Source organism: Electrophorus electricus, chromosome 7 (genome assembly GCF_041902795.1).
Source record: "Electrophorus electricus isolate QZ-2024a chromosome 7, ASM4190279v1, whole genome shotgun sequence".
Lineage (NCBI taxonomy): Eukaryota > Metazoa > Chordata > Actinopteri > Gymnotiformes > Gymnotidae > Electrophorus > Electrophorus electricus.
Window position 1 is genome coordinate 29,906,786 of NC_137503.1, and position 13,451 is coordinate 29,920,236.

General features: G+C 38.8%; 1 protein-coding gene across 1 annotated transcript; it reads left to right on the top strand.

Moving 5' to 3' along the window:
- Positions 1 to 791: 791 nt before the first annotated feature.
- On the top strand, positions 792 to 13,210 carry ppp2r5ea (protein phosphatase 2, regulatory subunit B', epsilon isoform a). Its single transcript, XM_027002974.3, has 14 exons — positions 792 to 1,319; positions 7,435 to 7,595; positions 8,140 to 8,336; positions 8,524 to 8,625; positions 8,834 to 8,926; positions 9,197 to 9,327; positions 9,481 to 9,540; positions 9,646 to 9,754; positions 10,118 to 10,171; positions 10,257 to 10,307; positions 10,647 to 10,766; positions 10,922 to 11,049; positions 11,275 to 11,376; positions 11,482 to 13,210. The coding sequence occupies exons 2-14, from the start codon at positions 7,439 to 7,441 to the stop codon at positions 11,582 to 11,584; spliced, it is 1,407 nt and encodes a 468-aa protein (XP_026858775.2). The 5' UTR covers positions 792 to 1,319; positions 7,435 to 7,438; the 3' UTR covers positions 11,585 to 13,210.
- The last annotated feature ends 241 nt before the right edge of the window (positions 13,211 to 13,451 follow it).

Sequence of the window (13,451 nt, forward strand, 5' to 3'; positions counted from 1 at the left end):
TTTATAACTTTTTAATACACGGATGTGAATTTCACTACCAGAATACATAATACAGAATACACAGATCAGTATAAGTATTTAATTCCAGTAATTGAAAAACCGTATATTACGCTTCGGTGAAGGTCCATAGGAATCTCACCCAAATACCACGAATTTGTAAACGTAGACTGACTCAGAGGCATTCAACGCAACTACGTTGTACTCAGTGGTTTAAACAAGCAAATAAACCGCGGCATAATTGAATCAACTTACTCTGAATTTATTGTTTGCATAGTATATTGATCATTAACACGATAACAACTGAAAATCAACGGTGAAACATTACACCGACTTAAGACATGACTGAAGCGAAATATCGGTGGTTAGTGTCAAGCATGTTATGTAACGTGTATCAAGATCCAGTTTAGTAATTGAACGGAGATTTTTTTTTTTTAAATCCCTCCAATCCTTTTCAAGAATGGGAAGCAATTGTTTAATGCTATTTTACTGCTATAATTTTCTACAGCTCGATGAATGTTTACAAACCTGAAACTAGAGCTCCAATAACCACTGATAGGACACGTGCACAAGTGACATTCCTTGCCATGCGGGCATTTCCATTCCACTTCGCTTCGTCCCAGACATGCAACTCTCAACCTATCCTGACACTGTTAGACGTCATCGGTGTTTGACTTTTTGGGTGTGCCCACAGTCAAAAATAGATTGACAGAAATTTTGCCAAACCGTTGCTCTTAAAATGTTCGAAGCACCCAATCGTTATCTACTCATCCACTAAGCAGTTTTCCATCAAGTTAGGTAGCTGTAGTGTTCTGTTTTGAGACAGGGAAAAAAAAACTTGGCAGTACAACTAGCAAAGGTTTATTTATGAGAACAGATAGATATTACGCAGAAATCCGCGAGTGTAAAATAGATAAGAAGTGTAATCTGACTTTACCGTCAAAGAACCGGGGGATGTAGCCGGTCAGTTTATCCCGTTCACATATGCTTGCTCTGAGATTAAGATACAAGCGAGTCGGTCTGGCTAATCTGCTCGCTATGGTGACACACCATCGGTTTACCTGGTAGCTAACTAGCTAGTTAGCCTAGCGAGAATATCTGGGACCTTTTGTGCTCTGTAGAAATTCAGATATCTGTCCCATTTGAAGACAGTTGTTGTGATAGGACCAGTAACTCCAGATATTTGTTAGATAGCAAGGTTAGCTAGTGTGATAGCTTCACGATTTAGCGTGCTAGCTAACGTAAACGGTAACGCTAGCTACACCCTTGTCCTACACATTTTTTGGTATCCAGCCAGCTGGATTGGACAGCGAACGGTTGAGGTAAATCTACATTTGAACATCTTTCACACAACTTGTTAAGGATTTGCGTTTTGTGCATTAGCTATGTAGCTAATTGGGATGTTAGTTAAACTACACGGCGCTAGCTAGCTAACTCCCACTCAATTGTCAATCGCAAGGACTAGCGAGTTGCACACAGTATGCACTTCAGTAAGAAGCGGTGATAAAATTAACTAGCGAAATCACATGTAAATTATCCGAACTCATCTGATGGTCAGCTACCTAGCTGCTTAAATTCATAGCGTAATTTTCGAGTTCACGTTTTGTTTTCTTTTTCTTGCATGATTCGACCGAACTATTTAACAGAGGCAGCGCTAGCTGGATCTCCGTAATGGAGTGTAACGGAGGTTCTCTTAGCTGCATCTTTAATCTGACCGGCCTCATTTAAGAAATCTCTCTACACTGAGTGTAAAGCGGTAAATTTCAGTCTCGGTTCTACATTTTCCTTATTTTTTCCAACACACCTGACTCCTAAGGTGTTGGAGAGCTGAATTTACTTCTGTGAGTTGTGTTAGGGAAAGCAAACATGCTCTGGGCTCCCTAGGGCTACCATTGTGAGCCACTGCCCTAATGCACGCTTTCACCCAAAATAGGATGTAATGGCACCCTTATCTAATGTCAGAGAGTGAGATTCAGTACAGCAGCATATGCCACAGATGCTGTGTTGTACAAAAGATCTGAAGTGTGCATCAATAGAGGGAAAACATCGCCTGACTACTCTTGGGAAGTAATAAATATCACAAAGCAAATATCATTCTCCTACAGTTACTAACACATTGTTATACCACTTGATAATGGCTAGTATTGGTTTTCTAAATCTTTTTTTTCGTAGTAGGTTTTATAAAATTGTTGATGAAGGACCTCTGTCTGTAACATCCCGTTTGTCTGGAACCCTTTTGTACTTCACTGCTCTCGCGCTCTCAAATATATAAATATATATAATGTGTGAGCTGTTTTTGTGTGTGTGAAAGAGAGACAGAATGTCAGAATTTGAGTGAAGTACACAAGGTTTCCAGAGAAACAGGACATTATGGACAGAGGTCAGATTCAAATATATATATACATTGTGCAATATCATAAAAGGAGATGGGACAGTTTTAAGAGTTCAGCTGTGAATATCTTCAGCATCGTCATTTTTGGTAGACAAGGATTATGTGTAGCCCTCCACATCCACATGTAGGGAGGGTTTGTAGACTCGTATACTTAGATTTAACATTTGGCAGGTTCTGTTAGCATTGATGCTGAGAAGATATTGAGGCACCCTTTTACCAGCTTCCAATTTCAAAAACTGATGTGCACAGTAGAAAATAACATGTTACAGATTAGTCTTTATTTCTGGCCTTTAAAAAAAAAAAAAACTTGCGTGCGTGGCTTTGTGTCCACTATTAAATGTATCAGCAAAGCAGTAGACCTCTTTATAAGCCTTGTCTTACAGGCTCCTGGGGAATGTAGTCTCCACACCTGTTTTTGTTCTGCAGTTGGTCATGTGTTACATGGACTGTTGAGACTATTCAAGCATATTCATCGACCCCTGTTTCCTGGCGCAGCATTTGTTGATTGTCAGACCTCCCTTTGTAGGAAATGCATTTGTATTTATAACAGGCAGCATTAGACTACACAAAGACCTAATGAGATCATATTCATATTAAACTTCAGAGGAGCTTTCAGATCCTGGTTAGACTGTTATAAATGTCAAACTTGACAAGCCATGGGAAATTAAAATAGTTGCAGGACTGTGGGAAATGGAGTACTTACTTGATAAATAAGTCAGTTGTGTTAGTCAGAAAGCTCTATGACTGTTTATTTTTAAAGTAGTTGTTTGTTTGTATGATTGTGTTTGTGTTTTGCATGCTTGCTGCCAGTGGTAGCATCGTCACAAAACCTACCTGTTTACCTTTCTTGAAAATGTAAAAATGATTAAATCCAAAGCATATATGTCCAGACAATGTAACAAAATGTATTATTTACAGGTCTAGCTGTTGTGCTGCACAGCAACAACCCAAGTCTTTGTCAAATAGTATGTTAATGCTGGCATTCCAGGGAGGGCTGTGTTCTTGTTTAAACATTTTGTTAAAAAGTAGAATGGATGGTTCATGGGTGAGCTCTTGGGCAAAAGACAGCACTCTCATTATGCTCATCTGGGTTTTTGTTAGATATATACATAGATATCTTGCTCACTTCTTAAATGACTCATTTTTAGTAGATTTTTAGTAGATAAACAGAACATTGTCTTTGCAAACATATTACATACTACATATTAAATATGCTTTGTTATACAGGATATATAGCCTAAGCCTGGTAACATCCTTTGATTTCCTTCTGCTTCAGGCTCCAGCCTAATTTATTACTTTAGGGCAGCATTTTTGGCACAGCACAAGAAACATAGTGCTTGAATAAAATCTGTTTAACTAAATGTTGATCTGGATTAATGAATGTTAATTTTCTTAAATACGGGTAGTACATGGCTTTGACTATTCTGTCATGCCAAAAATATTTAGAATGGTGTAGTTCAAGCAAGTTTAATTTGATTGCCAGTTTTTTTTATAACTTTATAAGTTCTATAAATAAATGCTACAACAAATGATTATGAAAAAATAGGATTCTGTAAAATTTAACATGGAAGTGAAGTGTAAATAATGTGAAAGGCTCTGTGTCCTACTCTGTTCTGTCATTTTATGTCCATGTTTGTCTAAGTTTTATACATTTGGGCCCTATTTTGAACTGTTCATGTTTTCACAAATGGATCTTCAATGTCAAACCATTGATCCTAACTAGGGCTCTGTACTCTAGTTTCCCAGGCATGGATTAAGCCCATCATTGGACTGAATTGCATTCCCTATAATGATTTACCATCTTTTTTTTTTAGTCTGGTTGTAGGCTTAATCTGGATCTTACTTGTCCTACATCGAAGTAGTTTCATGTTGTGATATGTGAAGAAATTTAATTTCTTATATATGCCTGGATAAGTGCTATTAGTTAATGTTATAATACTATAATAATGTTCTAATATATAGGAATATAATGTTTAGTATTAAATTAATCATTTTTAAGAACCAACCATAAGTTAGATCTAATTGCCTTGTATATAATTGCTGGTTATAAAACTTCCCTAGGTGGGGTTGTTCTTGCGCTCGAAGTCCACTAGGTTTATGGCTGAATTTATGACAGCACTAGTTTTAGCAGCCTGTCACTCACTGTCAACAACCCTCATTTTGTATAGAAATTTATTCTCAATGACAGTGGTTTATCAGACCTTGCATAGGAATAAATGGGGAACTGGAGTTTGAAGGGTGCTGGAGAAATGTAGTGATTTTTTTTTTTTTTTTTTTTTTTTTTTTTTTTTTTTTTTTTTTTTTTTAAATTACAGCACTTCCCATTATGAATTTAGCTATATATATATTTTAGTCTGTTTCCAAACCAGTGGGTTTAATATAATTTTTATAGTCAAGGTTAAACATATACTTTTAGTAACAGATCTTTCTGAATCTGAGGTCCAATGCACTGCACTATGACCGCAGGTTCTGTGTCATTTTGTTTTAGTGTTCCATTGAAATACCTTCTCACTCTGCTGACCTTATCAGAGTGCATGCCTCACTTTCCATCTTATGGAAAATAAAGGGATCCCCAGCAACGGTGCCTGAAATGGGCAAATACTTTGTAGAGTGAACCTACAGTTGTTTTTGGCTGCTTGAGTCATTGCTTAATAGAGAGTAGACTAGGCTTGTTACAGTGTCTACATTAGTCATGGTGTGAGAAGGTCATGACCACCTCCCTGTGGATTCCTCCTAGTCGTACGGTAGTGCGCTGTTGTTCCACACAGGGACACAGACTACATGGGAAACCTTTGGTGATCCAAGTTACACTGCTACACTGGCATACATGATGGCTGTTTAATGCACTGCATTTGCTGAGCTACATTTTTTTTTTAACCCTCAAACATGCACTTTTCCTCACAGTCACTTTGTTTCAGTTTATAATGCCAATGTTATAAATGCTGTCAATGTAAGCAGAATTTTGAAAAATATTTGATTTCTCAGAAAAGCGCTAAATAATTAAAATCTGTTATTGTGCTGTAAGTAGTTTAAAGGCTTGGTTCTTTTAAGTTCATTCAAACTAAATGTTTTGCGTAGAGACACTTTGATGCCAGTCATGTGACATGACATAATTTATCAAAAACTGACTGTTTGGCCAAACATTGCACAAAATAACAAAATGTATACAAGAAGACTTTTGTAAAAAGGTTTTGTAGTAAATTATTCTATAATCTTTCTATAATCTATAATTATTTAATTGTAGGCTTATGTGTTTTTAAATTGTCAGTTAATACTGTGATACAAGAAAACCGCCATCATTTTAGACTAGATTATCATACCATGAACATTTTGAGCTATAACACCTCTAGAGGAAGCTTATCGTTTGAATTATGTTTCTCAAGGATTTGGAAGCATGAATTCCTACTTGCGGTGAAAAATATCCTTATCATCTGGACCTTGACGCTGTAAATTGTTTTTAGTTTTTAAGTGTTTATTTTCATGGCCTGCACTCTAATAGCAGGTTGTGGATGCAGTGCAGCGAATGAAGTGCTATCAAAAAATATAGCCTAGAAAATTTGAGTTTTTATGATTACAGTGTTTGACAGAAAATGCATTGTGGTAAAGTTCAAAAAAGTAAACCGATAAACATAATGGGACACGGCTGGTTTGCTGTGTCAGCAGTGATGCGATTGGCATTGACAGGAACTCAGTAAACCATTCATGTTAAGTGATGGACCACTGTTTCTTCGTCAGTAAATGTCTTACAGAGAGGCTTTAATATGCTGTTTCTTGAAGTTTTCCATTTAGCCACTTTTCTTGAGGTCAGCTGGGCCTTTTGCTATTCCTGTTTGGTTCACTGAGCATAAGCATAGCTATTCTACCAAAATTTCAGATGCTTTTGTAGCTGCAGTACAGATGTTTTACAGAGACATTTTGCTTGTAAACTAGTTTGTACATTCATAACATTTGCCCTGTGTGTTAAATAATTGTTGGTGGGCTTTTCTGTTTGCCAACACCCTGTGAAAGTATTTAAGAAAATAAAAATATGGATGACGGTTAACTTTCATTAGGCCTTTCAGGTTCAGTAAAGTTTATCAGATGCCTTAGAGCATGTTAACCCAGTTTCTGAATATTGTGGCAAGTTTTTAGTTTGAGTGAGAGTCAGTGTTGGTATTATAAGCATGCTATCAGCACACTGTTATAGCCAGTAGTGTGTAGCAGTACAGAGTTCTTTCCCCTTATGCCTGTGCCTGCAGCCATGAGGAATGAGCTAAGGTCCAATAACTTCATGCTAGTCCAGAACCTCTCTAATCTCCTCTGGGCCAGCAGCCTTCAGGGGTACACACTGAGCTCTTACATAAGTCTGAATGAAGACCAGCAGGCTATGACTGCCATCTGGCTCTTAACCTGCAGTAGGTGTTGTTTCACAGAGATGTGTAGCACAAGTTACTGCCTTGCACGTGGCCATCACATGAGGTGTCAAGGCGTTTTCGCACAGTTGCAGGCCTATCTATGAGAAGAGAGCACATATTTTTGTGTTTGTGTACTAAAGGGCTTTATTTTCTCAGCAGGGAAAAATAGATGTAATATACAAATTAGCTCCTTGTGGAAGAATCAGTGAGTTTTATGATTGTATTAACCTGAATTTTTGCAATAGACTTACCAGATTTATTGGTGTATGAAACACCAATATTTTGAACACTGGTTTTTGTTCTAAATTTGAGTTGTCTTTTATGTAGAACATGCATTATGTGGAATACATTCCTTTAATTTCTGTGATTGTTTGATAGTTCCTTCAACAGAGGTATCTCTCTGTATCTGTTTTTGCAACTCTGACAAAAACCGTAGAACCACGGGTGATGTTTTGGCATCTGTAACACAGGCCCTTTTAAGTCTACCCTCTTACTTACTGTTTGAGTTGGTGGCTATTAGCGGCTTGCTAGAACAGTAGGCTTTTCTAGTGGGAACGTCATCTTGCATCAGTGTCTTTGATCGCTTGACATGCACATGTTTATAATGGCACTCAATTTCACTCTCTCCCTTTCTTCCTGCGTCTGTTTCAGGACTATGTCTTCGGCAGCCACCTCACCCCCGTCTGTAGATAAGATGGACGGCTTCTCCAGAAAGTCGGTCCGAAAAGCTAAGCAGAGGCGTGCGCAGAGCTCGTCTCAGTTCAGATCTCAGGACAAACCCATTGAGCTGGTGCAGCTTCCGCTGATGAAAGGTAGACCATGTTCAAACACCTGCCATCTGCTGACATCAGCGATGCACTGAACAGTTAGCAGGGCTGTTGAAAATTTTATCACACAGCAAAGTCTGTCAACATTGCTTTTCTCAAACATAGTAAAGCAGAAACAACAAAATAATTGCTAATTTGGTGCAGCTAAAGTGTCAGTAATATTGTTTTCAGTGTTTAAGAATTGGTCTCTACTGATCATAGGCAAACTCTTCAGACACATAATCCTGCTAATTTTGTCAAAGGGTCTTTGATTTTTTTCCAGTATAAAACAAAAGTTGCCACCCCAATTTTGAAAGTCTGTTGTTGGTGTGTGAACATAGGAAATTACTTTCATGTAGAAGTATGAGCTTATGCTGAATAGGCCAGGGGATAATTTAAGGCTTTTCATTTTTTAGACTGAAAACTGTAAAACGAAGTCCAAATCGCAAGGGAATGAACCAGACATTATATACATCGGTGTCTTATGCCTTTGTGTGTGGTCTTTTCTTTGGTACTCTTTCTGTTGCCTTCACTCTCCCTGTACCTACAGATGTCTCTGCTCATGAGCAGCCGGAGCTGTTCCTTAAGAAACTGCAACAGTGTTGCACACTGTTTGACTTCATGGACACACTTTCAGACCTCAAGATGAAGGAGTACAAGCGCTCCACCCTCAATGAGCTGGTGGACTATGTCACAGTCAGCCGTGGCTACCTGACTGAACAGACCTATCCAGAGGTCGTCAAAATGGTCAGTGCTGTAGTCTGGTTGTTTAGGCTCGTCATAGTTGATGGATGCATGATTTAATGACTTTCACTTATCGCTCATTAATATGGCAGTTGCATCAGACTTGCCGGCCTGTTGTTGAGACATACTGTCATGTCCTCGCCTCTCTTTTTTTTTTTAAAGGTTTTTTTTCTCTGTATGTCTCTTTCAGGTCTCCTGTAACATATTCCGGACTCTTCCACCTAGTGACAGTAATGAGTTTGACCCAGAGGAGGATGAGCCCACGTTGGAGGCCTCATGGCCACACTTACAGGTGATGAGGCAAGGGCTAACAGTGGCCAACACCCTACCACTTTTTACACACTTCTCGGAACCCAGCAATCACATGACCTCTCAGCTCACCAATGCTTCTGTCATTTTATGATTTGATTTTTTTTAAATATTTTTTTTTATTGGGGTCAAACTACCATAGAGTCATCTGTAGCAGCGAGAAGTTAACTGATCTGTATCTTTCTCTTCAGCTTGTCTATGAGTTCTTCATTCGCTTCCTGGAGAGTCAGGAATTTCAGCCCAGCATTGCCAAAAAATACATTGACCAGAAATTTGTACTACAGGTACATTTGTGCTGTTAGTTTTTATTTGTGAAATGTGATATTTATCTGTTGAATAGGAACAGTGATTTGTAGCAGGTGTTGTATAAAAATGGCATAAGTATTACAACTACAAAGGCAGTGGATAATATATTTGAATGTGAGTTATGTAATTGTATTTGTTGACACTGAGCTTAAGTATGTTGGCCACATGCAGATGCATGCTTATTTGCTAAAGAAAACCATCCTGCTGGCCCAGTGTCTGTGTCTTATTCTTATCCTGTTTGTTCTTAGCTTCTGGAGCTGTTTGACAGCGAGGACCCTCGTGAGAGAGACTGCCTAAAGACTGTCCTGCACAGAATTTACGGCAAATTCCTGGGCCTCAGGGCATTTATCCGCAAACAGATCAACAACATTTTTCTAGGGTAAGAAAGTGGAGAATGACCTCCTTTTAGTAAATAGAAGGTGGGCTCAAAGCCAGATCAGATGGTGTTTAGAATTACATTGCTGACATTGTTTTGTACCCTTATTTCCAAACTTGTCCTGTCTTGTGGTGTGGTGTCCTATCTTGTGAAAAGGTTTGTATATGAAACTGAGCACTTCAATGGAGTGGCTGAGCTGCTGGAGATTTTGGGAAGGTATGTGGCTGACTAACCTTTTGTTTAATATGTTTAGTGCAAAATGCTTCATATTTGCTACTTTATTTTGGTACTTATTTGCACTGCCTTTCATCATTTCCACAGTATCATCAATGGTTTTGCACTTCCACTGAAGGCTGAACACAAGCAGTTCCTGGTGAAGGTGTTACTGCCTCTGCACTCAGCCAGGAGTCTGTCCCTGTTCCATGCTCAGGTATTTCAGACTACAATCCTGCCCTTTGCTCCTTTTACATTTGGGTTTTGCTTCTGTGTGCATGTTTATACTTGTTAGTGAGGTCAGCTTTAGTTAGACTCTTGAAGCTGTATTTCTAACTATGCTCACTTTATGTAATGTGAGTGACATTTGGAGGTCATACTAGAAAGATGGATGGAGAGAATGAATTGGCCTGACAATATAATAAAGTACTGTAAGTTATTTCTCTCTGGGAGAGAGTTTGTTTGGGCTCTGTTCTTGAACAGATTCCATCAGTGGGGATGAAACTGATATGCAGCAGTTTAGTTCTGCTATAGTTATCAAGACAGTGCACAGACTTGTCCTCATCTCTGACTTTTCCAGTTGGCCTACTGTATTGTACAATTCCTAGAGAAAGACCCAACGCTAACAGAACCTGTAAGTGACCTCTGCCTTACCACTCTACTTTTGAATGCTCTTTGTTGTCCTTTTTCTAATTTGCACTATTATTGATAATTATCAGGTGATAAGAGGCTTGTTGAAGTTCTGGCCAAAAACCTGCAGTCAGAAAGAGGTATGTTTTTGTGATTTACATTTTTAAAATTGATTCATGTATTCAATTATTCATGTTGTAATTTGCTGATTTGAAGCTGCTTCTTTTTTTGTAATATTAATTAGTTGAGCTTTAAAGATCTATCTAAAATAAATAGGTATGTATTTATGGAGACTTTGCAAATGAGATGCTATGAATGTTGTTCTGTTCTTTGCGTACTGAACTGAGAATATTATTGATGTGTATTTGTATTTGGTGAAACTTGATGAACTCTGAGTGTTTTTGGAAACTCTCATACTGGCCAATGTTTATATTGAATGCTGATTTAGATTTTTCCCCAACATTTTTGATGGTCTGTAGGTTATGTTCCTCGGGGAGCTGGAAGAGATCGTGGATGTGATTGAACCCACACAGTTCGTCAAGATCCAGGAGCCACTGTTCAAGCAAATATCCAGATGCGTGTCTAGTCCACACTTTCAGGTCTGCAATACATATTCACAGATGGAAACTCCAGAAAGCACTGTCCATCCAGACCCTTTCATGATACACACAGGCATTCTGCTCCCCTTGTTTGAAACTGGAGTAATGATGTCACTGTTAAGAATAGTTGTCCTGTTGATGTGTCTGTGTGGCAGGTGGCTGAACGAGCTCTTTACTACTGGAACAATGAGTACATTATGAGTCTAATAGAGGAGAACTCCAGCGTCATCCTGCCTATCATGTTTGCCAGTCTTTACAGGATCTCCAAGGAGCACTGGAACCCGTAAGTAGAGTGCACAGACACTGGAAGTACGCACTGGCCATAGCGCGGTTTCTGTCTGAATGAGTCGTTTGTGTTAATGCAATGCACTGGAATGTTTGTGGATTACTTTCTTGTACATCTTCATGCATGCTCATGTACCTTGATTCAGGGCTTGTTGTTGTTGTTGTTGTTGTTGTTTTTAAACTTACTGAACTCTTTTGGCCCTCTCTCGTCTCATTCATTTAGATCGATATCCGCTTTAATCTACAATGTGCTTAAAGCATTTATGGAGATGAACAGTGCACTGTTTGACGAACTGGCCGCAAACTACAAATCGGACCGTCAGAGGTAAGGCGCCTGACATCTCAAATTTCATCAGAACTGAATTGGAATATCGCCTGTGCTTTTAAGGGTTTTGTCCCGTCCCCCCCCCCACGTCTTGCTTTGTCTCAGGGAAAAGAAGAAAGAAAAGGAGCGGGAGGACCTGTGGCAGAGGCTGGAAGAGCTAGAGCTGAGGCGGGGGCTCCAGAACAGCGACGGCATCATTCCCACCTAACACGACTCCACCGTTATGTCTGGCTCCACCCAGTCACCTCCTTCTACCACAGGGACTCCACCCCCCCTCCCATGCTTCTTGTGCTACACACTTTACTGTACACTCCTACGTTTTGTTTATCCCATTTTTTTTTTCAACAGCACTGTAAAAAAAAAAAATTCCTTCTTCTATTTCCTTTACAATGATACTACTCTGAAAGAACAGACAATAAAAAAGGAGAAAAAAAACCAGAGAGAAAAGGAGGTGTGTACCTTAGGGAAGAAAAGACTTCATATACTCTCGTTGTTTAACAAAAAAAAAAAAGGCAGAAAAAAATGCGCTAATCAACTGATGAAGGGATATATTTTGACAACCCTATGCCTGAGAACAGGAGTCTCATTTCAACTTGTTTCTAAAGAGTATGGTCCTACAGATCCCTCCTAATGCAGTGGGGGTCTGCATTCATTACATCATACCGTCTTGTGGGGCCCCTCTTCCACCCTGAGTCCTCCCAGTCCCCCCCCCCCCCCCTTTTCTCCTCAAGGAAAGACTTGATTGCACATAACATTTGTATTCCTGTCCAAGAAATGTGCGGCTACTGTACAAGAGTCCCCAAACCTCACGCAGTCAAGAACAATGAAAATGACAATGAGTTCAACCTTAGAAGCTCCTTTTTATTGCCTACATCACTTTTTTTACATGCTGCCACAAATGTGATCATCCCAGGTTCTTTTGTTTGTAAGGACATGTGCCAGTCTGGCACTGGTACCACTGACCAGGAATTGCTTCATAAAAGTATAGGCAGCAGTAGGCTACAAGAGTTGCCAAGACATTATATCCTTGAAGTATTTTTTTATGTTTGAAAAGGGTAATAACCTGCTCTCTGTAAGAGCTCTGCTTCAGAGACCTCTTGGGAATGTCAGACTGGCAATTCAGCGTTTACCAAGAAGGACATTGCAGTTTAAGTATGGCCTCAGACATGAGTTTTTCACTCCATATCAAGAAGTCTGTTCTTTTCTTGTCACAGTGTTTAGAAATTATTCAGTGTTTTTTAAAAGTTAAGTGATTTTGTTTTAAACTCTTATCCTGGACTTTTAGCCATGGGTCACTCTGATGTCTACTGCTTTTCATTTCGGTCAGCTTTGTGGTTCAGGATGGTTGGATGCCCTTTAAATAATTCAGTAGCGCTAAAAAAAAAAAGTAAGGGCGTTAAAGGAGTGTTTGTAACACAAACCTGCATATGTGGGGTAGTTTCAAGGCCCTTTTGGGGAAAATACTGATTCAATAAGTCTTGCTCCTCAACAGAAATGCCAGCCAATGCGGTGGGTTAGGACTAAAGCACTTGGAGTTAGATCTTTTATTGTATTCACAGGAATCAATATTCTCTTTATTTTGTTTTATTTCAGTTCCATACCATGGGTGTGGATTTTACATGTAAGGATGCTTTGAAAATCTCTCTGGCTGTCTTGCATTTTCCCCCTCTATGGGCCCCTGTTCCTTCCTTCGCTTACATACATATTGTGTGTTTTATGATGGCCCAACTAAGTTCAATGTTAAAAATTCGAAAGAAAAAGGTTTGATGAATAGAATAAATCTAATTATTTTAAAAAGGACAGAGATATTAAATAAACCTCTTTTGTGATAAAATTGCGTATTGCTTCATTTTTGTTACTTTTTAAAGGTCGTGCTGGTGTAGATGGTCTTTTTTATGGTTACCTGCTTTTTTTCCCACCTGTATTTTCAAATGATGAGTTATTACATCATGGTGTCACATTTATACAAATGACTGACTGTTTATTTACAAACATAATCTCATGTTTAGTATGAGTGTTTGCTTTTCTGGGATGTTTGAATGGATTTTTAGGGATGACCAACTTCATCTGTAATT

Bases quoted from the DNA above. Each gene is read 5' to 3' on its own strand.
- ppp2r5ea (XM_027002974.3), top strand. From the start codon at position 7,439: ATGTCTTCGGCAGCCACCTCACCCCCGTCTGTAGATAAGATGGACGGC. The intron at 10,172-10,256 runs GTAAGTGACCTC...GATAATTATCAG, and splicing joins ACCCAACGCTAACAGAACCT to GTGATAAGAGGCTTGTTGAA. The intron at 11,050-11,274 runs GTAAGTAGAGTG...TCATTCATTTAG, and splicing joins TCCAAGGAGCACTGGAACCC to ATCGATATCCGCTTTAATCT.